The sequence below is a fragment of the Platalea leucorodia genome (genome assembly GCF_965183815.1).
Source record: "Platalea leucorodia genome assembly, chromosome: 11".
Classification (NCBI taxonomy): Eukaryota; Metazoa; Chordata; class Aves; order Pelecaniformes; family Threskiornithidae; genus Platalea; species Platalea leucorodia.
The window spans coordinates 5,778,676-5,804,713 of NC_138833.1; the positions used below are offsets into that span (position 1 = coordinate 5,778,676).

At 43.7% G+C, this 26,038-nt stretch overlaps 1 protein-coding gene across 3 annotated transcripts in view; it reads left to right on the forward strand.

The window, feature by feature from the left end:
- Nucleotides 1-26,038, forward strand: part of KCNIP1 (potassium voltage-gated channel interacting protein 1) — a gene marked incomplete at both ends in the record, with an annotated part of 442,925 nt that overhangs the window by 134,578 nt on the left and 282,309 nt on the right. For 2 of the 3 annotated variants that reach the window (XM_082323974.1, XM_082323975.1), the window contains one exon: nt 25,731-25,791. The exons of the other annotated variant lie outside the window; for it this stretch is intronic. In XM_082323974.1, the coding sequence (XP_082180100.1) occupies nt 25,731-25,791 (61 nt within the window). Of the gene's footprint in view, nt 1-25,730; nt 25,792-26,038 lie in introns of those variants that run through there. 3 annotated transcript variants of the gene reach the window in all.

Genomic DNA, 26,038 nt, shown 5'->3' on the forward strand with positions numbered 1-26,038 from the left:
TGGGTTAAGAGGAGAGTGGTTCCCTTGAGCAGCTGTCTGCTGAAAACGTGTATGGGAGCAACGAGAGGGAAGACAAAGGGTGTCCACAGCAAGGACCGCGGTAACGCTCCCTGGGGTCCCTTCTGGGAAGCAGCGTTAGAACTGTCGTGTGAAGGGAAACCGCCCATCTTCCTCACCTGGACAACGTTGCGCAGTGTGTACGCGAGACAAAAAGGCACCGCTAGACCGGCAGCGCGACGGCAATGCTGTTATTTTGCGGGTGGTTGAGCTCGCAGCACGTTAGGTACTCGAGCCTTGTGGTTTTAACACACGCCTGAGCAGTGGAACGTGAAGCTTGCCTAACAGGCATTGCTCAAGCTGTCTCTGCCCAAATACTGTACTTCAAAGAGAAGCCTTCTTACACACAGTCATTTCCCATAATCTTTTCAGTGCTGCAAGGCAATATATGTCAAGAGATTTCCTTGTATTAATCTAAATAGAATTCTTAATAATTAAGACAACCTAGCCAAGTCAAAATAAATTTAATGGCTCGTATTTAATATTCTTGTTAGAGTCCTTGTGAATCAGGCAGAAATGTTAGAAAAAATTCAACTCAGCATATGTCAGTAGTAAATAACAGGAGCCTGGATTGCACCCAAGTCAGGTCCTAAACTGATTAATACAAGCACCTGGCTGTACATCTTCCCTGAAGTCTGATGGTTTCAAGACCCTGCTAATACCAGTGTAGGATGCCTAGTGATGTATTTCAAAACCTAAGTCCAACTTCTGAGGAAGCTGATGCAAAATCAGTACTTGTTAGCATATCTTGACAGCCAGGATAGTACTTGGCTTTAGATATTTTCTGATGATTAACATTCAGTGCTTCTAGTGTTTTCCCGAAGTGCTAGCCCTGAGCGAAAGCAGACCACATTAGAGCAAGATGTGCTTTTTTAAGTGCTGAAAATAAGCAGGGAGTTATAAAAGAACATTTATTAAGTGCTTGTTGCATGACAGGGCAATGCAGAACTTGAGGGAGTTAGTGCCCCAAGTAGGGGACTGTGCATGTGGCAGAAGTAGGTTTCCCTTTGCAGTGTGTTTTGGCTGTGAGCCTCACGAAACTGCTGCTTTGGTGTCTTGACTTCATGTTCTGGGAATTCCCATGTTTTGGAAAATTTCTGTTGAATATTTTAGGGTGTTTATGAAACATGGATACCCAGTCGTAAGGAGCCACTGTAAGTCCCTTAAGACTTGTGGTCATATTTCACTTCCCAGAAATCAATCGCAGCATCATGAGGATAGGTAAAGCAAGCCGTAAGGAAGAGCTTTGGAGCAAACCCGCTCCCCAGAGCCACGCTCCCTCTGGCCGTCACCTCTGTGCTGTGCTGTTCCCAGCAGAGCCGCTCAGGTAACAGAACTGTGTCTACGTATTTCTAGCAGAAATTATGCTTTTGTGCACGTTTGCGGACGATGCTAAATTTTCAGAGCTCAGTTTGGTGCATTTGCGCTGGGCCGTGCCTAAGTTGGTTTTGCTGCCTGCTCGTATCCCTTCCTGGTGAACCCGCAGCCTGAGCATCCCACGCAAATACAGGGGGTGAACTCCATCACTAAGCATCACAACCTGGAACGTATTAAGCAGCTGGGATGCAAACGAGCCCTGAAGAAATTAAATGAGGTGTTCAGGGTCAAACAGTGTTTTTCTAGACAATGACAAATGGCTCTAAATCTTGGGTTTATGTACAAGTAATGAGTCAGGAAGTCTCTTAATCTGGGCTTTCCACCACTAAAGCCTGTCCAGTAGCTGTCTGCTCAGGCTGCCATGCCCACTGCTTGGACCGGAGAAACAGCTCCCCCAGATGCACCTTGGGTCTTTCCATAGTGGTCTAACTAATAATATTTTTCTCCCTCTTATTTCGTTATTTTGAATGATAATTAGTCTAGCACGGCTGATTATGTGATTGTTATTGAAGTAGTTTAGTTGGATTGCACTGCAATTTTAAATATTTCCTCTCTTTAGAGACCTGCTTTAATGGTTCCCCAGTGCTCTTTTTTGAGGTTTTATCTAGAAATGGTCTTGACCAGTTTACCTCCACTTAATTATTGCTGTAACTGCTTCAGTGGATGAAGAGAATGCACCTAATGTGTTACATTTGAATTTTAATAACTCAGCTGATATTTCCTCATTCAGATTTCCATTTTATAACAAAAGAAAAGTCCCAGTCGGTTTGAATAGGACTGCGGCCACGTGGACTGACAGCTGGCTGAAAGACTTTACACAAAGGCAGCGCATTGACGTGGGGAAGGCTTCTGGTGGAGAGCTGCCAGAATCAATTGCAGGACTTGATTCAAGTTCATTGCTGATGGGGAAGATGTGTTAAACAGGAGGTTAATGAAATTTGCAGATGATACTAAATTGGAAGACATTGGAACACCAATGAAGAGAGAAATTTAGAAGGCATCAATGACCATTAGAAAAATGAGTGGAATATCTGCTAAGAAATGATTCGTTTTAGGAAAAAAAAGAGAAAGTATTTCTAAAGGAAGATTATCACATATAATACTGAATAGGGTGGAGAAAGCTCGGAGGTAGAAATACTGTCACTGGATGTCTCTCTGTAGATCAAATATGCTATTTCTGTGTGTTTTGGCCATGAAAAAGGCCATTAATTTTGGGAGCTGTGTCTGAAAACGCCCTTTTCTGAGCAGGGCATTAACCCCTTCTAAACAGTGGCGTGGCCTGTCCCAGTGCAAGGAGCACACCAAGGGCAGGTGCTTGTTTTCTTCCCCTCTATTTGGCATCTTTGTCAAGTTTTGCATCTGTTAAAGCGTGATGACACCCAACTTGGTTGCAAATTGTGAGCTTTTGGCTTTGATGTTTAAGGCAAGGCTGCATGCAGAGTTTGTGATTCCTAGTCTGTCAAAAAGCAACACTGGTTGAATAGCTTATTGGAGAGTACTATCAGTTATTGATGTTTCCTTAATTAGGAAATTATTTTTGAATAAATGCTTCTCTTTCCTGCAGCTCTACAGAAAAGATCATCTCTCACCTCCACAGCTAAAGGGCAAATTCAGATTTAATTACCATTAAGTTCTCTGTGTGGCTGTAGGATCTTTGTAACATGAAGCTAAGGCTGCAGAATTGCAGTAGAGACTCTGCCATAAGCAATGTCTCCTGTTACCCGTAAGTGTTGCACTCAGAATGGCCCTGTTTGTTTTTTCCTGAAAACTATAAAGTGTATTTTTCTTATTTCCAATCCTTCCCCCCACCCCCAAGATAATAAACTTTCTTCTGATTGACCTGGAGTCAATGTCAGAGCAGGTTATTGCTCGCTATCAGTAATCAGTGCATGATAACTATGCTTATTAAAACATTGATTGATTTTATTAATGTGAAGACCAACAGCATTCCCATTGGTTTATAGGCTGTGTTCACTGAAATACCCGCAAATCTACTCTGATCTGATATATAGAAGCATAAGTGGCAAACAGCTGATAAAGTTTACTGCTAACGTGGGACTATGATCATGCTGTGCCGAAATACTTTAAATATGCCACTTGGAAAACAGAGGCTTCTGATTAAAAAAAAAAACGGGGGGGGGGGGGGAGGGGAATTAATCTGGATTTTTTAAAATGTGTATAAGTAGCAAGTTGAAAGAAAATATTTTTTTTAAAAAGAACATGCTAGTAGTGAAATTACCAATTGTGAAACTTTCTATGTGCAAACACAGATTTACCTCTGCTTAAAAATTTTTCTTTTGGTTTTGTCATTCAGTCTCCCTTAGTCATTCACGACATAAAGTCAACTGAGAACTTGTTTTATCCTTAGTGACTTTCAGAGATTGCAAGGCAGTGCTCATGCTCTGCAAGCTCACATAAAAATCAGCAAAAAAAAAAAAAGAAACCTATATTTTTATAACAGTTGGATGATAATATCTGACATGATCTTGATCTCCCTCTGCTTCCTTCATGTACTACACGTGGAGCTTGCTGTTTGTTTACTGAAGCTTGAGTGGTGCAATGACTAGTTGTGTTTTCCTTTCTTTTCTAAGAATGGAAAAAGCATAACAAACGTTTTACTTCTGGCTTCATCGAGCTACTTCTTTACTAGGAAAGTTCCTACATAACTTGAAAACAATAGTGATCCTGAGGCCCACGCAGTCACCTTATGAAAAAGGAGCTAGAGATGTACGTGATGCCTATGTAATACATAAGTCTCTTCCTGACTGGCTGCAAACTCGTATCTCAGGCAGCATCAGCTATGGCGTGAAGTTTCTATATGAGTTGAAAACTTTGTTTTCAGCACAAACACCTGATGAGGAATTCTGTGGAAATACATAAATACATGTTTGAAGTTAGGCATATCCCATTTCTTGTGCTCTATGGGGTACTTGGGGCAGATGGCGAAACCTCCATATACTCATAGCAATAATAAGTAACTTGTAAAAATACGAACGTGATCAAATTAGGAGCTGGCTATATGTGCTGGGAGCAGCTGAGTTGTTTTTCTGATGGCAGTGGAGGTGGCATTTGCAGTTTCCTTCACTGGCTGCTGGTGATTAAACTTCCAATCAACCACAATGTTCCTGGAAGATTTTAATTACATTTGCTTTTTCTAGGCTGTTTTGATATCAAGTGAACTTTTAAAAAGCCACCATCATCTTCCACAGAACGAAAAGCGAATTGAAATTCTGCCATGCAATTTTGAGCTGACATTTTTATAATTACAGAGAAGAAGCTACATAAAAATAATGTTCCTGCTGAGCACCAGAGCCCAAGGCTGTCCCCGTGCAGCGCCCTTGTGTTAGACCTCTGGAGCTGGGCAGTGCTCTGCAGAGCCTTGCTGCAGAAATACCTGTGGCCAGAAAGGAGGGATGGACTCGGGGGAGAAGGGATGAAGGACAGAAATGTCTTTAGCAGGGCTGTGGCTGCCGTTTGCAGCTCTGCTGTGGGCATGCCGTGGCTGCTGCTGCCTCTGCTACTGCTGTGTTTCTGAAGCACGGTAACAAGTGCTGGTCAACTCGTATAAAAATAACTGTCATAAGGATGGGGAAACTTCAGCGGAGAATCTGCATGCACAATAAATGGGGTGAATAGAGCGCGAGTTTTCCTGTGGAGTTTTCACACTGACTTGTCGTATCAGATCCAGGTGCTGGAGCTGATGGCATTGTGATTCTGGTTTTTGTATGCTTTGATTTCTGTTGAAAGATATTTTGAGATAAATATTCCTGACTCTGTAATATCCTATCCCGTGCCACTGTTTCTGGAGAAAAGTACAAACTGTATAGGCACAGCACTTCTGCACCTTGTACCAGCATGAACTAAAGTTTAGAAATAAAAGTAACCATGCCAGGGTATTTATTAATAGGATGTTAGTAGTGGCTTATTGAAGTAACTTGGGTGAAATATTTCTTAATGCTAGCTAAATTCACAAATTGTGTTTCTTTGAAAATATGATTAACTTTGAAAAGTGTTCTAGGGTTAGCTGTATATTACTGGTATGTTTTACTGAAGAATGCTGCTGTTCTGAGAAGACTGAGATGTAGTAATGTCAGTGAAGAAAAACACAGCGCATTTCTGAGAGTCCTGTTCTAAGACCAAGAGGTGGTTTGGTTTCTTTTAATGTCACCCACAAAATTATGTCCTATGCTCAAGCCAGTTATACTGTCCAAAGCCTCTAATGTAAATACATTATAAGATTTGGACTGCCTGCCTTTGCTGGCTACCAGAATTGTCAGAATTGATGAATTTCCAGGTTTCTTTGCTTAGGGAAAACACTCTCTACCCTTTGCTCTGAGATGTGATTAGTTGTAGAAGGGTGTTAGTCCTACCTTGTTGGCTTTGCAGTTTGCTTCTATCTTGTTTTGCAAGCCCTGAAGACCATTTGTTAGCAATGCAGTTATTCAGGGAGAATAAATTTGCTGTAGGTCTGATTGTTTATTTAAGGGATAATTCAGTGTTGGGTGGATGGATATGCAGTGCACCGATGTTAGGCTTAGTTAATCCTCAGCTTCTGCAAGTCTGAAATATTTGTTATTGTTTTATATGAGTGAAGACCTCCAAATTTGCTTTTAAGGAGTTTTCAGCTGGGTTTTAGAACTAAGCCTCTCGGTGAATGTTGGTTTCATGATATGTCAGTTGAAAACGCAGGTCTAGGCTGCTGCCTGATCACACCTCAGAAGATGTCAGTGGGATCCAACAAGCCCGGGGCGGTTGGCTGGTGCAGTCTTAGTGCGCACATTTGCGTTGCATCCTTATGCCAGCAGGACAAGGGTTTCTCTCAGCATTTGCCGCATGCAGTGGCTGCCTCCTGTCTTCCTTGCATGTCTCTTCTGTCATGCAGTGCATTTACTATGCATAAAAGGCCCTCAAGTGACAGATCTTGGGACTGTCTTTATCCTGTTACCCTCTGAAGATGCAGAACACAGATTAGAAAGTAAACTGATGTCCAAAGTCCTAAGTATCCCACCTTAATAGGAGTTTTTATAAATACTCCCACAGGACTGAACCTAAAGTAGAGCATGACCCACGAGTCACAGAAAGCCAAGGGCCTACAGGCTGGGTGCTTTCGATGGGCACCTTCATTGTATCGATCAAGGCTGCTTCATTCCCCTCACCTGCCCTTCTGATACAGGCGGTTCCCCAAGAAGCTGTCCTGAACTATCGAGCTTTTCTACATGCATTACTGTTTTAGTAAGCTAAGAAGGTTGTTACCTGGCTAAAAGCTGATGCCATAAAGACAAAAGGATAGAAGAGACAACCTGTCTAAGCTAGCAAAGTAATTACCTGGGGCTTGGGGGGGTAAGACAAAGTGTTTTTTACTTTGTGACAGATGATCACAGAGATAAATGACACTTTGGTTTCTGTAAACGTGCCAGGCTTTGTTGTTGTCATTTGTGCAGTGAAGAAAGCAAGGTAATGTCTGTTGTTTCCTTGCTCATGCTTTCAGCTTCGGTCTGGATAAGTGATATGAGTAGTAACCCAACATAGGTCTACTATATTGAAAGCCAGGTTGGAGAAAAAGTAAGTGGCAACTTTAAAAATGTGAGCAAAGTTAACAGCCCTTGTGCAGTAGCAATCTTACGCTACTGGATGTGTTGATCCCAGCATTCCTGGACCTGGAATGGTCTTTAGCTCATCATCAACGAGTCCAGATATTTTGCAATTAAATCAGCAATAAGCTGTAATACTATAAAAAAGACAAGTTATGTTGGTCTGTTGTACTGGTTTGTTCAATAGCTCACCAGTGATGGCATAGATGCAGGCTACAGCACTTAACTGGGCTGTACGAAAATTTTATTAATAGCAAAAAATGAAAGGGAAGTATTAATTGCAGGGGCTAATTGTGGTACATCTGAAGTTGCATATTATCTACCTCAAAGTAGTGATGAAGCCATGATACAACATCCAGTTAAAGTCTTTCCACCTCCCAAGGGAAACAATTAGAAAATATTACAACCAAAATAGCTCTTTGAATTCTTTGGAGTCACCATCATTAAACAGAAAGTGAGAGTGAATATTTGATTACGTATGCAATCAGGAGGGAAAATGCGGCTTGTTACAGTATTACTGCTGGTCAAGACTGTATTCACTGGAAAGTGAAATGCCTCTGCCTGGCAATCCTCGCTTAAGGGTCTGGCGTGCCTGGAGGAGGCAGTTCTCAAGACTTCAGTCTTTTCTCTGGCAGCCAAGAAAAACAGCATTTACCGTACAAGCAGCCTATGTACACCGAGGGGGGTGAAACAGGGCACTTTGAAAACCCTTATTTACATGCTGAAAACAACAGTGGTTTGCATTTATCCTCTTTTCCCATTATTTTCTACACGATCATGTCGGGGCTGCTTGCCCTAATCCAGCTTTTCCGGCTGCCCGTGCGCGGGCTCGCTAGGCAGGCAGTGCGCCACGGGTCAGGCTCGGTCTGAACAGGAGCTCCCTCTGCTCTGGCCGCAAGCCAGCCTTTCCACCTCCTCTGAAGAGAAAAGCAGACATATCCCCTTAATGTGTCCCCTAACCTTCTCAGTGGTATTTTCAAGGCCAGAACATGATCTCCCTGGGTAAAGAAGCCCCACTCATCTACCCACAAGGAAGAGGTTTACTCCTTTGCTTACCTGAAGCATGTTCATGTAAATTGTACTGTGGGCTCTGTTTTTGTTGCTGAGTTAACCTGAGCCATCCCTGCTTGTATTAATTACTACAGAATTAATTTAACTTGTGCGAGAGCTGCTACACCACCAAGTAATGTTTGAATCATGCAGTGTAAATATATTAGCAGCTGGCGAGTTGTGTTAACTTAAACTCCAGTTTGTAATCCCTGGCAGGCTAATAAAACTCGCTGTAAAGCAACACCACATGGAAATTAAGGGGAGGTTTAGGCATCCTTTGAATTGAATTTGAAGGAGTGGTAACAGTGTTTTATACAACTTGGTCCTCAAGAGCAATCTCAAGGTGAGGTGTGAAGAAGCCTGGGTGCCCAAGGGTGCGCCCAGCAGAAGGGGCTCTCAGAGCGGTGCTGGAGGGGTGGCTGCAGTCAGGGCAGGGTGGAATCAGTCATATTGGAAAAACAATTCCCTGTTTTACTAAGTCAATGTTTAAAAAGAAAAAAAAGCCTGGTTTGGGATTTGGAAAAAGTCTTAAATCCTTTCAGCCCTTTATGGCTAAGATGAAGTTTCTACTCCCGTTACTTAGTGCTGTTTAAGTTATTGCATCATGACAGTCTCTAGTACATGCTTCAAACAGTGACCTTGTCAAATCAGTTTGCTCCAGATCCCCACGTCTCGCTTGTTTAATAAAGACACTGGTTCAAAAAGAATAGAGTTATGTGGCATTTTCTTAACACATAGGCCTAAAATTAAGTTACCATACCTTTTTGTGTCTTTATTGATACTTGAAAAACAGATTTATTTATTTTTATCCCATTAGTTTTGTAGTTTGTCTATTTTCAAGAGGTACTTGTCAGTAAATCCTTATTCTCTTGGCTTCAGAAGCACCAGCCAAGAGCTTTTGTGAAAGTACTAGATGCATGGAATTGCAATAAACATGAAAAGGATAATGTCATTCAATACAGAACATATCCAGGTTTCTGCCCAAAAATTGCACTGTACCTTTGAGTTAGGTAACCACACATTTAAAAGAATTGCTCGCTGATGTCTCTATTATTTCTTTAACCATCAAGAAAATTCAACCTCCCCAAACAGTTTCAGAAAGGTTTGGGTGAGTGGAGGCATCGGATGTAATTACAAAAGAAGGATCAGAAGATCAAAGAACCCTGAGCACAATGTAGGAGAAGGCTGCAAAGCAAAGCTGAAGGGAGAAGAGATTGCAGAAAAAGTTAAAGAACTTGAAATTTTCAGGCACAAAAGGAGCAAGAAGTCAGTGAAAAATTCAGTAGGGCTTCAAGAAGCAATTTATTGACAAAAGCAGCAGACATTTCGCAGAGGGATTTGATGAATTCTCAACCTCAGTGCTCACCTGGCAAGGTGGAGGTCAGCCACCAGAAAGATTGAAACCTGCCACGAGGAGGGGGGGAAATGCTGGAGGAAATGACGCTCGCCCAGGATCAGCCAAAATGTCACGAGCCTGTGATGCTGCCCAGTGCTCCAGCAAGACAACCTTTGTGAAGTGATGCTTAAGGAACTTCAAGTGGGCCAAGGATCAAATAATTTCAAAAAAGAAAGGGAAAGGTTTTTTTAATCTTCCTCTCCTGTTTTTTCTTTCACTGTCTGTGTGCACTTGTTCTCCCCGCCCCAATTCAGTATTTAAAGTTACCATTTGTGGGTACATCTGATTGTGAGAGACTGAAGCCAAAGCCTGGCTTTAACAAGCCTGTTGGGTATTTTGTTTACCTAGCTCATCCCCCCACACGATGCCCTACAGCTCAGCCCCGTGCTGTTTCTTTCAGCTGCCTTTGGTACACGTCGAATTCCAGTTTTATTGCTGTCTGACCTTGGACACAGAGTGCAACTGAGGCATAAGGACCTGAGGTAGCCTTAGACTGGTCCTCTATATTAAGCACAAGATAAAGAGTGAGTGTCAGATATTCGGATGCTGATTCGTAAAGGAGGAAAGATTTGGTATTGGTGCATGTGAAATATGGAGGCATTGATTCACGAGTAGAATTTATCTAAAATTGTTTCAAGTTTGCTGCTTGTAATGGTTTGTTTGCTTAGAGACCCCTTCCTTTCCCAGCTTCTGTGCTGTGGTCAGCATCTTGCAGGGACAGGGCATGTAAGCTCTTTGTGGAAAACAGCTTTTCTCAGCAATAGTTAGTCTCTGCCCTCACCGCCCATGAATTTCTGTAACTTCATCCAACAGAGAGATTTTCTGCTCATCACCAAAGCAGTGAGCTCTTTTTCAGGTTTATCTATGACATGGCACAGCACATTTAATATATGACATCCCTTTTTAAATGTTATTAATGTTGGATTGGGTGTACTGATGGAACAATTTCAAATGCATGTGCTGCTGCTGATCTCTTGCTTCTGGCTGGACCAGTCATTTCCATGTGTGAATACTTATGTTATGCTAATCCATGCCTTCTTAATATATTTAGTATCAATTAGCATAAGCAAGGTTGTTGAATGCCATAATTTAAATGCTAGGCACAGCTATTTTGCCTGTGACAGGAAGGTATGAAAAATAATTTTAACAAATATTTGTAATCAAGAAACAACGGAGAAATTGCTTTTGAATGGCTATATAACAACCAGAACACAAGTCCCAGTGTTTTAGATTTATGGTGCATCAGTTCTCTAACCAGCATGGATTTGCAGCCAGGAAGGTTTGCTTATTTGCCAACATGAAAAGAAGTGAAATTATGAGGAAGGCTTTTCGTTACTCTTTTTTTTTTTTTTTTTTTTTTTCTCTCCCCCCCCCCGCCACAAAATGTATCATGTTGTAGCTTTATAACCTCTATCCCATTGAGCTGAAATGCAAAGTAGAGATGAGTGGAAAAGCCCCTTTGGACTTGGCTCCCATTTCAAATGGAGAACTTCAGCAATAGGTCAGGCTTAGCCCTGGCACAACCACTTCTTCTATAGCAGCTCAGTGCTGGAAGCATGGTTCTTGGGATCCATACATCATTCAGATCCCGGGCTAGTTAGGCTAAGCTTTTAATTCAACTTCAAGTGGCAGACAGCTCCTTCAGGCGTTTTGGACTAGGAACTAACTCCACGTATATATGTTATGCAGCACTGTGGATATGTGAACGTGTAAGCAGACCTCTATGTTCACTGCCTGGTACTATGAACATCTGTGCAACAGCTCTGTTTACTAGGGGAAGCCTGCAGCTGTGTGCATACATGTATTTTTCTATGTCCAGTTTCTAGAACAATGGCTATATGTGTGTTTAGGTATATCTTAAGTATTTGGCAAAGTATAATCTGAATTTCAATTTGGGATCCGAGTCTTTGTCTTCACGTAAATGACAGCAAGGAGAAAAATAACTAGGAGACTTAGAACATTTTGTAACCCACAAATGTATATTTAGAGTGAAGATTGAAGATTCACGCCAAAAAAAATATAGAATATGTTCAACTTCTGGGTAACACTTGCTCAAATTTCGGCAGTTTATGAAATTGTCATTGTGACTTTCCCCAAAATTTATTCTGATAGAACTGGGCCAATTCTGGTGCAGCAGGGATCTCTCTCTTTTTTTTCTGCCCCCCCCCCCCCCCCCCCATTTTTTTCCCCCTTCCCTTCCCATGTCATTGGAAATAGTTCCTAGTTATTACATGACACTGCTTTGTTTAGATTGCCAGCCCCATATTAGAAGGCTAGGAAAGGTCAGTGCATCCCGGTAGGTGTTTTATTGTAAGCGGTTAGGTGAGTCTCGGATTTATGTTCCTGGAGTGCTCTGATATTCACAGCAGGAACAAAGAATGACTTTATTTGAGTATTTTTTACTGCTGTATCTTACAGCAACGAAACTGGTGGCTTCACTAAGATCAGAAGCAGTGGACCTTTATTCCCATTTATTTATGGTGCTGAATTTGGAATTTTTCTTATCTTTCCATGTGTAAGGGCAGGAAAATATTAGACTTGCTCATCTAGATGCCTAAAGGGGAGAAGATAATATGTATTTCAGTTTTTAAAGTGGTACTGTCATCTGAATGTCATTGGGGAAAATGATAGCCTCATGCAGAATACTTTTCTGTGTTTGTCCAGTTAGTGTTGGCATATTTAATTTAAAGCTGATATCTGCCTGTCTCCTTCTGCCCCCATTCATAGGCAAACTTACTTGCAATTTGTGTTAACTGGCTGTGCTGGGGGGGCAGTTCACTCCAGAGGCTTCTGTGAACTGGGAGGGGAAAGGCACAGACAGAGCAGCCGCAGCCGGGACCTCCTCTGGGCTGGGGGCCCTGCAGAGCCCCCTCCCCGCGCCCGCTCCCCGGGCCGGCACGCGGCAGCCACAGCTGTGAACCAACCTGCATCTTTTAGACTCCTGATGGCTGGTTTATGCCAGGGCTTTTTCCACTGGATTAATGAAATCTTGATGACAATCTTCATAGCTCACAAAAGAGGATTGCTGAAGATTTGTTTCCTATAAGTTTGCTATTAATTTTTTTGCTGTCATTCCTTTGGCAAGAATTAAATCTAAACTAAGGAATAAGTCTTCTGCGGAAGCCAAATGGAGGGGACCTGGAAAGAAAACAAAGGGCTGACTGGAATTTACTGATCTGCGCCTGATGAGAAGTTATTCATCAGCTTCATGAGAAAATTGTCAATGCCGTAGTCGCCTAGCTATTTAACGTACCCTCTGTGTTATGGCGAAGGTTTGTGTAGCTTTTCTGCCACTGAGAGGCATTCCCAGTTACACCCTGCTACTCTGCAGAGATGCAAAATTCCTACCCCGTATGGATTAGCAGCAGGGTTTTACTGAGCGGGGATCTATGGGAACGTTAATCACCTGCCCACTGTCCAGCATAGAAATAAAACCCTGGCTCGCTTGCGAGAACACCAAACGGGGCAGACAACAACTGGCTAACAGCATATTTGCTGCGGTAGATGCTTGCTTTGCCCAAAGAAGATTAGTGCCCAGTCTTGGTGTACATGCAGTCCGTGTTTTGTGTGTTGAAATGAGTCTCCCGTAACACATAAGAGTTTTACGTACTACTTACACTAATCTAGTATGGGGCAACTTCTTAGGCTACTGGAAGGTATGCTCTGGATGCTGATAGAGGGAGGAGAAAAGGCGAAAATAACTGCAGTTTTCTGCAGGTGTGAAAAGCACCTGATGGACAAGACAGTAATTCCGTTTGCTTTGGAAATTTTATTCTGCAAACAGAAATTTCTTCCTTTGTCTATATATATCTGTTGTGTGGCTATGCATAAGATGTGGAAACATAGGACTGACTGCTTTGTACGTGTGAAATCAGCACAGCTTCCTGAACTGGCTCGGGGCACTCGTCCTTTTCTCCAGCTGAGGGTTTGGCCCTGGTAGCACAGCAGGGACACTGCTTCCCTGTCAGCCCCTCTGTGGTGAAGAGAAATCGTACTTCTCTTGACTTGGGTTAATTAAAAATAACATAGATATTCTGACCTGAATATCTGTATTTGAGGTTTGGGTCCATTTGCTTTAGTTGGGGTTGTTGCACACACCAGTGTGCTGCCGGCAATGGAAGTGGTGCCTCAGTCTGTGTCAGAGCTGTCTCCATCCTGCCATTGGTACATCTTGAAATGGAATATTTTTAATTAGTTAATAACTCCAGAGAGTGTCTGGATTGGTGTATTGGACAGAATTTGAAAATAACGATCACCAATGATGTGATTTGGGGAGCACTTCAGCATCAAGATGAAAGTTGTTATATAATTGTAATAATAATAATTCAGTCTACCAGCTAGCACTATAGGAATGGCATATATCCCTTTTATTGGAAGCATTCTTCATCTGCTGCAACCTTAATGTGAATTCTCTCACATAAATGAAGTTAAGGTGGAGTTATAGATGGAAATACTCACTGGTACTGCCGGGAGAAACATGTTACAGGGACACTGCAGTTATTCCTCAAAACAGGTAATTCTCTGCAAAATGCAGACACCTCTAAATTTGTTGAGGTTTTTTAGTGTCTTAAGGTTGTATTTTTCACATCTTAACTTCATAGTTCTATGTACTTCTGCCATGTTATAATGCAACTGAATCTAGGTAAAAACCAGCTGCTTAAGAAACAGGTTTTCTAAACCCTTTTTTCCAAAAAGGCTGCTGTTTTCCTTTGGTCAAAGGTAGGAAGGATCTGGGTCCCATTATGATTTCAGGATTTGATCGATCCTGAAAATGTTTAGTGAAAGTGTACAATGTCAGTGATTTTTACTACTTGGGAGCTACCTGAAGTAGTCTTTTTTTTTTTTTTTTTTTTTTCCTCCTGTGACCACCGCCATCGAACAAACCCTATTTTGTCCTGTAGGTCCTGTAGAAGGCGGTTTCAATTTGACGATCCCACTATTACGCTAGTTTCTCAGTCACCCCTAATCCCACTTAATATACCTTTACTTGTAAATTTTCCATTTACTTGTATATGTAAACTGGAGTATGATCTTTCTGGTGCAATTTAATCTTTGTTTTAATTTGGTGAATGACTTCAGGGTATTAACTGCTGGCAGTAATCATTGCACATGCCACAGACCTTGAGGTTTCCATAGGGACGATGTGATTCCCCACGATTGTTTGCATTGATACTGGTAAACCGCTGCCCTGCTCGCATCTGACATTTGTTCCTAAGCTTGCTTTTGTCTGGGACCGCTGTAGCTATAGCGGGGTATCGGATATAATCTGGCTTCAGTTGGGTATTCGGGGCAGGTGCCACATCTTAACTTCAAAGCCTGTTTATGTCCAGCCCGCAGCAAAGAGTCTGCTTCATCTTGCACAACAGTAGTGTAGTTCAGTACACATTAACACCGAATCAAGATATTCCCAGGCAACATGCTAGGCTGATGCTAATGTACTGAGGGGCACCTTCGTATCAAAACCAAACTCTTAATTTACTGCAAGCAGGTTGTACAGGCGGAGCATCAGAAGATGAGCGTTTGCAGGATGGAGAATTCAGAGACACATAAACCTGACTATTTGGTATGCAGGATATTATGAGTTTGGGAGGTGTTGGTGCTCACCTTATCTTAATGAAACTTGCCAAGCTAACCTCCATTTTAATGCATTGTTTTATCCAGCTTCCAACAGCAAGCGTCTTAGTAGAATAATCCTATCAGGTTTTTTCCAGTAGGAAAGATTACAACATGGAACATAAACATAAAATTATGAATCTTCATTAAGAAAGTCGTGCTTCTTTTGAGAGTTATGAAATGATGCAATGAATGTTGTATGTCGTCTCGGTGAAAATATGATGCCATTAATAATTAGAAAACTAAAACTTCTGACTTTTTTAGAGCATCTTCTAGCAGGACCTGGCCAGGCAAATGTCCGTGTCTGTCGTGCATTCCTAGCACGTTCAGAATGAAACAGCACAAATGTACAAACTGAATATCATTTTATTTAGCGTATTTTTCTCCTGATGTGATTTTACTTGACACGAGCTGAACTTACCTAGGGGTGTCTAATGGCTGCTCTTGTTCTTTTTTACAAGAGCCTATCGTGAGAAGTGAAATGTGAAACAAAAATAGCTGCTTAACTACCCATGTTAGTTACCCAGCGGTATGTGCATCTGTTCAATGACCTGAATTAGACGTGGTTAGTTTGACATATTTCTTTGAAGTACACTAAAGCAAAAGGAAAAGGGAGATCCAAGATCATCTGAATGTGTTCTCCACCCTCTTCTCTTCCCTAAGCAAACCCACCGACTGTTGAATTGTTTGGAGTCAATTTATCAGTCATCCATGGAAATAGCAAATAATTAAAAATTGTTTTTTCTTTCTCAGTAGGGCTTCTTTGACCATTATCACAAGACAGAAATGAAACTGGCTGTTAACCCAGATTGACATTTATTGTTCACATTTTTGATGTAGTTTTGACATATTCTCTTTAACGCTTCTAGGAACAAAACACCATTGAATTCCTGTCTGTCGCTCCGCTCGCTTACTTTGTAAGTTCAAACAGTGTCAAGCTGGCGCTGGGCGTGTGAGCGAGGGAGCGCGTACGTGCCGCGCTCCGGCACTGCCTGTCCCAGCTGTTGGGAGAGATGTCCTTGTCATCACGCACACGACCAGGACACGCTTCCCCGGGATCATGTGCCGAGTTTGGTCGCAATGTATGACACGCTGAGCCTGTTAATTTAGCTGTACGCTTCCTCTGTTACGTTCATAGAGGCTGTGGATGGCATAGAAATGCTTATAGCTTAAGATAAAAAGGTTGTTTACTGAGCTTTGGGTTTGTGTGTGTACCTGGTACTTGGTGTTGTTTGCTTGATGTTCCCTGCGGTGTTTTTAGCAGCCAAGTGCCTTGTTTGTGAATATTGCCATCTCCACTGCCCGTGCCATCACAGGGAGCGGGACTAAATGCCTGCCCGACAGCCAGGTTATTGTATTCCCCTTACACAGGCCGGTCTCGATCAGGCTTTGTGGGACACGGTGCGAGGCAGCTCCAGCATTTCTGCCCTGGTCTCTCTAACTGCAAAAGGAAAAGACTTTTGGGATCTTCCATTACCACTGGCTGCCAAAATTCCCTTTAAAAGCCTCGTTCTGTATGCGCAAGATGCCTTAACACATTACATTCACATCCGTATACTACTTTTCAAATGACGTTAACTCTTTTGGTGCAGTTGCTGCAGTGCAGCAGTGGTGTCCTGCTTCTCGGCCTGCTTTCTGGCCTGATGGTTCTGGCTAATATTCCTTAAGGTTTCCTGCTTCAAACTATCTTGAAGTTTCTCATGTATGGATTTTATAAATTTGCAAGGCAAGACTTCACTTGGCATAGTGTTCAAACAGATTTCATGGGATAATAGATGGTTTTCATTACTGAAATGTGAGCTTTTCCATCCTCGGGCATTACTGTAATGACATCCTGAGAACAAAAGGTTGCAGTTCTTGATTCCTCCCTGTGCAGCCTCCTCCCAGGCTTCCTTGGCTGTGTCTGATGCTCTTCCTCTGGCTCTGCAGCATGGTTTCAGGACCGACCCCCATCCTTCTTCCCCTCCCAGATGGATGCTGTTATGAAATTCTTCCAGTTTTTCTGTTTCCTTATAACTAAACCCCACCTTTTACTGACAGTTTCCTTGCTGAAGCCTCATGTTTTGGGAAGCAGCACAGCTGTTTCCTATTACTGCTTCCTGGCCTCTGCTCAGCTCCGTCCCTTCACCAGATGGGTTCACATCACTGTTGTTCGCCACCTTCCTTTTTAGTTTAGCACACCAACGCCGTCAGTCTTTTCTGATCATCTCCTGCCTCTCTCACCTTCTGCCTAGCTGAAGTTTCTTGTCGTCACCTTTACAGGGTTCAGCACAGTGTCTTGCTGCTTGTCTGTCTGCATTCGCTCCCTCCCGCTGGCAGCGGTGTGCCAGGCCCCGCTCGGTGCTCCCACAGCATCCCTCCTCTCCTGCTGTCGGTCCTTTCTCCATGCCGCCCTTCGGGCAAGTGCTTTGCTCGGGTTTCATGTCTCTCTCATTCTTTCATGTTTTTAATCTGGAAACAGTCTCCCCCTGTTTACAGAAGAAATACTCCAACCAAAGATATAAGCCAACATCTACCTCGTATTTTGTCAAAGTTGTCACTAGAAATGAAGTATCCCCTTCCTGAGCTCTCTGCTATCTATTTTCAAGTGTGACATCCTTAGGGCAAACATTAGGTCTGCTCTGTGGAGTTGTGCCCAGTTTTATTACTATAGCAAAGAAGAACCAGCAGACAATAATGTAGTTTTATTTCCAGCTCTCACTATGCTGCCTCATATAGGCAGAACAATACGTCAGTCTTTTTTCTTTTTATTTCCTCATAAGTACACAAACGTGTATGTCCGTGCATGCCTATGCGCAGCTGCAGTCGTGATCTGTTTTGGTATTTGCAAGAAGAAAGGCCAGAGCAGGGACATCTGATCTTGATTTCAGGAGACCGGTGCTTGACTGCTTGCTCTGAACTATAGGATGCAAAATGCCAGCTCTGTTCTCCACTCTCCTCCTTGGGATGTTAAAGAGGAGGAGCACCCCTTATTGCTCAGACCTCGGCACCTGGCTTTTTGTTCCCTGTTTGGTGGCATTAAGTGACCATCACATTTATTTTGTTTGGTTTTGCATAGCTGTGTTTGCTATAGACTGGAAACTAAGTGGCTTTCCAACACTTTAATATTGTCAGTGCCTTATTTACATGAAAATCTAGATGATCCCAAAGCTTTAAGCCTCCTCTGTTCCATCTGATTTCTCAGCATTATTTTTTGTGACATGAAAGCCGGTGAATAATATATTTCCATCAAAATGGAAGGGAGGACTTCTAGATTTTGCGATCAGGCAAAGCTCAGCTAGCATGAGAATTTGCTTTGGGCCTGTAGAGGTGCAGTAATGAATCTTTTAATAGCTCCTGTTCTGCCACCTTGTCCTTACCAAGAGCAAAAAGATTTCTTTGAAAACATCCCCATTTATAATAATGGCTCATGAGTGAAGAAAAAGAAGATGAAATTAGGCTCTTGTGTGGTGTTGCTTTTTTGGAAGAAACATTCCCAAAAGCAGGCGCTGGGATTAAAAACGCATACGTGGTCAATTCTGACTTCGTGAAAATCTAGAGTAGGAAGACCTGATATGTCCATATATTGATAAAAAGGCAAATGATGGCCCACAAGGGTCCTCAAATACTTTTTACAGGTATAGACCAGCAAAAAAACTGCCTCATCTTGGTCTTTCTATGATCAAGTTGGTTTCCAGGGGCAGAGCAGATTGTCCCATGCTGCTTACTTTATCTCCGTAGGTCTTTGCAGTGGCTGTGTGTGTTTTTCGGTGGGTGGTCATTTCTTAGCTGTCTGCCTTCCTGCTTTGAACTGGGACAATTTAATTGCCAATTCACAATTTTCAAGTTAATATATATTTGTAGTAAAGAAACATACCTTAAATGTATTGATTAGTGTAATTGAAACCTTAGCAGTCTAATTAAAGAATTATTTTTATTTTTAATAATAGAGAAATAAAGAAAAGGAAAACGATGACTACTAATGCAAGAGAAACAATGCGCTCGCCTTTCTCCTGCTCCTCAGAGTCCTGGGGGTTTGGTCTTGGGGGGGCGGGGGGGCTGCACTATGGGGGCTTGTCAGTATTCCAAGCTCTAAGCATGTGGTCATGATGGTGATGATTCCTTCCTCTTCAGGGTCCAGCTGGAGCTGTTTTTATTCATTTCCTACCATGCTTTTGCACCTTGGTCTTCCTTAGTTGGTCTGTGACTGTGTGGAGTGCTGCTGCCTGAAGCCTCAGCACCAAGATGACCTGAAGGATGAGTCCTTCAGTGGTGCTGGGGGAAGGTCTGGAGTGCGCCAGCATGGTGGGGTAGGTGTGCTCTTAGTGACTCCTCACCCCGAAGCGAGCAGTGACTGGCAGTCGGGCAGGTCGTGGCTCAGAAAGGCTCCTGCCAGGTCTCCCACGGAGCCTTGGACTTAGGGTCAGGTAAGGGGCTTGGCAGAGGACGTTCTGGTACAGACAGCTGAGGACAGCAACTGGTTAAAAATTTGCTAAGCAACAGAAACTCTCATTTCATTCTCTTAGAAAAGGAACATTTTCCTTCTTGCTTTTGATTTTTTATTTTTTTTTCCCCCGGGTAGCCAAGTCTGTGTCTCATGAACTGCTTTAAAAATCAGAAAGAGCTGGAAGAGAGGGCAAGAGCCTGTGGGCAGCTCTCATGGTGCACAGGCAGCTTCTGCAAGGGGGCTGCCATATCAGTGCCTGTGCAATCGATGCAAAATTCATGTCTTCCGCTCCCCCCCCGCCGGCTGCCATCCCTCATGGAGGAATCTATGCCCAGAACATCGCAGCAGCAACCGTGCGCTGCTGGGGGGACCCGGCTTGTGGCCATGGCTGGAAGAGGTTTTGTGCCAGAGCACGGAGTGGTAATTGGGCTGGTGTCAGTGGGTCCCGATTGCGAACATCTGACCAGGTTACAGTTGAGCGGACACAGCTGAAGGCATTTCCATGCCGGTGCTCATGTGGCATCGTCCCAGCTCCCAGTCTGCTACTTGTGTGCTCTCAGTTGCTTGTCGGAAGGACTCTGTTTACATATCGGCCTCAAGAAAAACAGTAGCTGCTCAGGCGAACAGAAAGTCACTTCTGGCTTAAAGTGAAGCACTCCTTGTTGGGTAAATGTAAAATGCTTCCCTGAAACAAGCGTTAGTTACTGGAATATGAAAGACGAAATTCCTTTAGTCTTAAGCACATAGAAAGAAACTCTGGTGAATGCTGCCTAGGTCTCATTCCTAACATACCCAGAAGGGAAAAGGAATCAGTCACTTCCAGCTTTATTTAGGCTTCTTAAAGCAGAACCTACCTGGAACCACTCAAAGCTGATAGATATAGAGTGAATGACGAGGGCTTGCTATAAACAGGCAGTTTTCAGGTTTTATTTGTGTTCCTATTATGCAAATGCTCATTGCTGTACTTCAGGAGACAAAAAAAAAAAAAACAACCAAACTGAATGAATTTCACAAATGCCCTAAGTCTTAAAATCTGCGTATGCCTGAGGCATTCCCTTGCCAGTCCTACAGATCGACATTGCCAGCTTTGCCTTGTAGGAGAGGATGGCTGATAAATCAGAGATTGCGTCCCTAGATACTGTGCTTAGGGAGGGTATTTTCTCCTGGCAACAGTCCACATTTCTGCACGATGAGAAAACCACCCTCCCCCTCTACTTTCCTGCATATATCCACGAAAATACCAGAAATGCGTAGTTCGGGATAGATTTAATGCAAGTGTGGTCCTGCTCCATTTTGCACCACTTGCCTTTAGTGGGAAGAGGACCTGATCCTGCATCAGGGAGCAGAGCTGTACCAATTCCTGTGACCTTGCTCCCAGGAGATTTCCATCCTGTATCTATATCAGTTAGCTGGTGATATGACTCCCTAATTGAAGATGCTATATTTGCATTTATTAAAAATAATGAACTACTTATTCTGGCCAAACCTTCTGGCTACATCCAACATATAAGCACTTACATCACTGCCAGCGTCTGTCTACTTTGCTCTGATGCTTCAGAGTGTTACAGATGCTTATTAAACACAGTGGTATAGAGTTAGGAGGCATAAAGAAATCAGGAAGAGGGTCAGTGAATAGTATTAAGTCATGATTTTGTTAGTCAGTAGACAGAATTTATTATGATACAGCATATAGTAGCGGTAAAAGGATGGAATGGGGTTTAATTGCTGGCAGACAATAATGATGGATTAGTGGTGACCCGCGGGGACACATCTGCTTGCCCGATCTAGCTCAGGAGATCAGCACCCAGCATTGAGTGCCTGGCTGTGTATGTGCCCAGGCTTCTGCTGGGGCAGTGGCATACCCTGATGAACACTTTCTGGGTGTTGCTGTATCCGTGCACACCTAGCGTGTGTCTGCACATCGCCTGCGTGAAGCACTCGGGGCCCTTTCCCGCAGGGGCTCTCCCCTCCTTAGCAGTGGCTGCTGGGACAGTCACGCAAGTCACCCGTTGGGTGAACTTTTTGTGGGAAAGGGGTGGGTTTAGGCATGCCGGAGGCATCACGAAGCAGTACACACCTTCAGCTGTGCAAGCAAAGGCTTGAGAACTGGGTGTAAATCGTGCCCACAATGTGCAGCTGGGGTTTCTCACTGCACTGGGAAGTGAGCAGTGCCCAGGCTCTGGAGCACTGCAAATCGGTACTGGGGGCTGCAGTCAGGTTCAGCACATTACAGTATCTCCTTTCCCCGAAGTACTTCTGATCCTCTGATAGCACCTCTTACCCGGGATGCTGGCTTAGGTACCCAGGCAGCTAGAACTGTGCATTTCACCATCTCAGTCAGAGCACAGTCTTCATCTTACCTCTAAAGGGAATACTCTAAAGAATATTCAGCTCCTTGGATAGAGGGTGACCATCAGCACTTAGAATCATAGAATCATTTAGGTTAGAAAAGACCTTTGAGATCATCAAGTCCAACTGTTAACCCAGCACTGCCAAGTCCACCACTAAATCCTGTCCCTAAGCACCACATCTACCTGGCTTTTAAATACCTCCAGGGATGGGGACTCAACCCCTTCCCTGGGCAGCCTGTTCCAATGCTTGACCACCCTTTCGGTGAAGAATTTTTTCCTAATATCCAACCTAAACCTCCCCTGGCGCAGCTTGAGGCCGTTTCCTCTTGTCCTATCACTCGTTACTAGGGAGAAGAGACCGACCCCCACCTCGCTACAGCCTCCTTTCAGGTAGTTGTAGAGAGCAATAAGGGCTCCCCTAAGTCTCATTATCTTTTAGCTTGATAAATTTGGATGGTCATCTTTAAGGGAAGAGAATTCCTGCCTGCTGTGGCAAATACCCTAATTCATTAGGGTTTATGATTCTGTTCCTCTGAGGTCTTGATTTTTGGCTGTGAGAGAAAGCTGCTTCTTTTGAACTGGCGATCTGGGATTCCGTGCTCGTCTGCCCAGGCACAGACGTGGTCCCTCCTCTTGTCCCTGTTCTTGTATATTTGAGTCATATAAACAAAAATGCATGTAACCGTTTGTCCCCATGATTTCATAGGGATCTGTCAATACTGATTTCCAGCCAAGACAAATCTTTTTTTTCCTTTCAAGTTTCAAAGAAAACCAAACATTCACATTTGCCCTCCGCCTTCATATGCCATGCTGTTTCAACTAAACAACAATGCAGCATCAGGGGTGCAATTTTATCTTCCTAAATTACTTTTTTCTAGGGTATCTCACCATGTGGGCAGCCTAATCTGTCGCTGCTAGGCCGAGCTCTTTCTGCGTGGCTGGGATCCAGCTGATGTCAGGAGGAATCCTGAAGCCAGCTACTTTCTAGGTGCTTTTTGCTGAAAGGAGGTTGTAGCGAGGTGGGTGTTGGTCTCTTCTGCCAAGTAACAAGTGATAGGAAAAGAGGAAACAGCCTCAAGTTGCACCAGGGCAGGTTTAGATTGGATATTAGGAAAAATTTCATATCAAAAGAATTGCCAGGCACTGGAACGGACTGCCCGGGGAAGTGGTTGAGTCGCCGTCCCTGGAGGTATTTAAAAGACAGGGAGATGTGGTGCTTAGGGACATGGTTTAGTGGTGGACTTGGCAGTGTTAGGTTTACATTTGGACTTGATGATCTTAAAGGTCTTTTCCAACCTAAATGATTCTATGGTAATCCGTGTAGTTCTTTGCAAGCATTTACTTTGGAGCTCTTAGGGGTATAACGCTGTTATTCGCAGTGCGTGAGTCAGCTGACGTGGTTTTGCGAGCAGACAAGATGACAGGAGTTCATGGACTTCTTCTAGTGACAACTTTGCCTAGATTGAGGAGGTTTCCATTTTTGACATCTTGGAGACATCATACGTGGGAGCAGAGGACAGGGGAGCACAGCGTCCCGGTGACAGCTGTGCTTTTGGTGATAGGATGCTTTTAGCTGTCTTGATGCCAATGGAGGAGTCCAGAGATGGCACTGAGACCTCCTGCCGCGGGGAGGCAGGACCACCACAGCCCTCGCCCACTGGTGAAGGCCTGATCCAGGGGTGACCACTCAGTTGCAGGAGCACAGCTCCTGCCCCAAGACCCGTGGAGGCTCTGTCCTGGCACCCGTGTCCAGTAAGGGCAGTGATGTATCACTGAGGTGGCAAAGGGGCTGCAAACCCAGCCTGCCAAACAGGAGCCCCACCATCTCTCCTTGCTCCCTGTTTGCATGAGAAATGACATATCTAGGCACATCCTCAGCTGCTGGTTTCTCATCTCTGCAACTGTGGCATGAAGGAGCCGCTGTTACGTGAGGGCACAACTGCTGTGGCCTCTGGTCACCCTCCAGCCGTTGTTGTGTGCACAAATACCAAGAGCTGTGGTTTTCCACAGGCACGCTGTAGCCTATCTAATATTTTAATGTGTAAACACAAATAAAATATTCATAAAATAAATATAAATATTTAAATAAGAGCTTAAGAATCTCATACAGCTTTTCAGTGGCTTGTGGAGATCACCTTAGACTGAGGAACCCCCACCTGGATCCAGGTGGCTGGAGAAGCCTGTTAGCCCATGGGCTGCAGGACCACAGCTGTGGGCCAGCCTCGGGGAGGAATTTGGGGGGGGCAGAGGTGTTGCACAAGGCAGGACAGGCTCCCCGACGATGACAACGGCAGCGCTGTGTGCCCCAAGTCCCGGGCGCTTTGCACCTGCCTGCAAAATGATACATTTCAGTTCAGGATTTTGGCATCTAAACAGGACCTTACCTCAGACATTGCTCAGAAAAAGTTTAATTGCTGTATTTTGAGTTGTAAAACAAGAAATAAAAATAAGAAAAAGAAAAAGCATTTTGTGTAATGCCTTTTGCGACTAGCAACTAATTGAAAGCTCTTTGCTGGTGTACACAAGGGATGGAAATGCACCTGTGCATGCAAAGACAGCATTGCTGGCAGTGTGTGAGCAGAAGGTAACGGGGGGCTTTACCTCCAGGGACACCGATGCTGTGCAGCTTCTGATCCCGAGGGCTCTGGGATCTGTGGTTGATGAAATCTTTACTCCAAAGTTAGAGGAAAGCTGGGGAAACCTGTTGAGACAAGGTGCTTTGGTCCCTGGTGTAGGAAAGCTTTTCTTCAGACAAATACAGTATTTGCACAGATGCTGCCTTAATCTCAGTCTCCGTGTGCAAATAGCGAATTAATTCTGGTTCTGATGGCTGCCTTGATATATTTAACTCTTTCTGTACCTGAGTGCTTGCTGTCCCACCTTCTGAGAAAACAAGATGCGTAGCTGATTTTTTGAAATATGAAAGAACTCAACAAACTGCGGGGAATTGTCTACCTCCTTCAAGCCACCTGACATTTGCAGAATTTTGTTTCAACAATTTGTTGTTTTAATGTCCTTAAAAAGGATGCACACATATGTAGTTTGCAGAAAAATAAGTTATTAACAGCTGTCTTGCTCGTGCTTCTGGTGCGTGAGAAAGGATGCGCAGGAAAAGGATTGTGGTGAAATTTTCTGTTTTCCCTCATTGCACTTACTTATTTTCCCCTGACTTTTCTGCTTGAGAAGACTGTTAGAGATTGCTGCTTCCTACCTTTCTGTCAGACTCTTAATTAGCAGGAGCACGCAGTCCGCGCAGCTGGGGCTTTGATGCCTCGCTCACTGTCGTTTCCCACTCAGATTTCCATTCATTCTGAATTGGTACCCAGCCCAAAGCCCTGGCCTCCCCCGAGACCCTCAGCATGGCTACAGGACTTCAGTTTAGTATTTACTGGAAGAGATGCACTGATGCTCCCTCGCTAGACCTACAGGCTGCTGGTTGGAGCCATAAGGGAACGGGAGGAAGAATTAGCCTGTGTGTTTATGTGGCTGTGCTCCAGTAAATATTTTGATGCATCTGCTGCCAGCTCTGGTCTGAGGGAATCTACCTAGCATTTAAATTTTGATGGGGAGCTGTTTTGAATAATAACAGTGCAGCCGGCTGTGAGTCAGTGCATGTGTGTTGACTTAAAAAAAAAAAAAACCCTCAAAGCTTAACGCTTGCTGAACGCTGAGCTGCAGTGCTTTGCTTTTTCCCTCCTCCTTTCTTCTTTCCTTTCTTCTCTTGACTTCCTCTGTTTTGTTTTGTTCTTGGGGGCATTTCACATAGATTTTGTTCACTGGCGGCGGGGGCGTGGGGTGAGAAGAATCAAAAAAAACCCAAAACCTAGCCAAAATAAATCCTCCCCAAAAACTCACAAGTAGCTTTTGCAATGGGTGCTGTAATGGGTACATTCTCTTCTCTACAAACGAAACAAAGAAGACCATCAAAAGGTAAGACCTCCTGTTTTGTTTTTCCTGTCCCTTCTGTATATTTGCTAGGAGAGAAATTTATATTAGGAAGGGAGGAGAAAATGAACATGTGCCACTTGCAAGTAACCCAGCAATGTTTATGTGAGGTGTAATTTGCAGAGGAGAGTGGGATGCGAGGTGGTGGAGGAAACGTGTGGGCATGAGGAAATTGCTGTGGAGGGGCTTGGGGGGTGAAAAGCATCTGAAATATTGTAATCCTTCATACAGG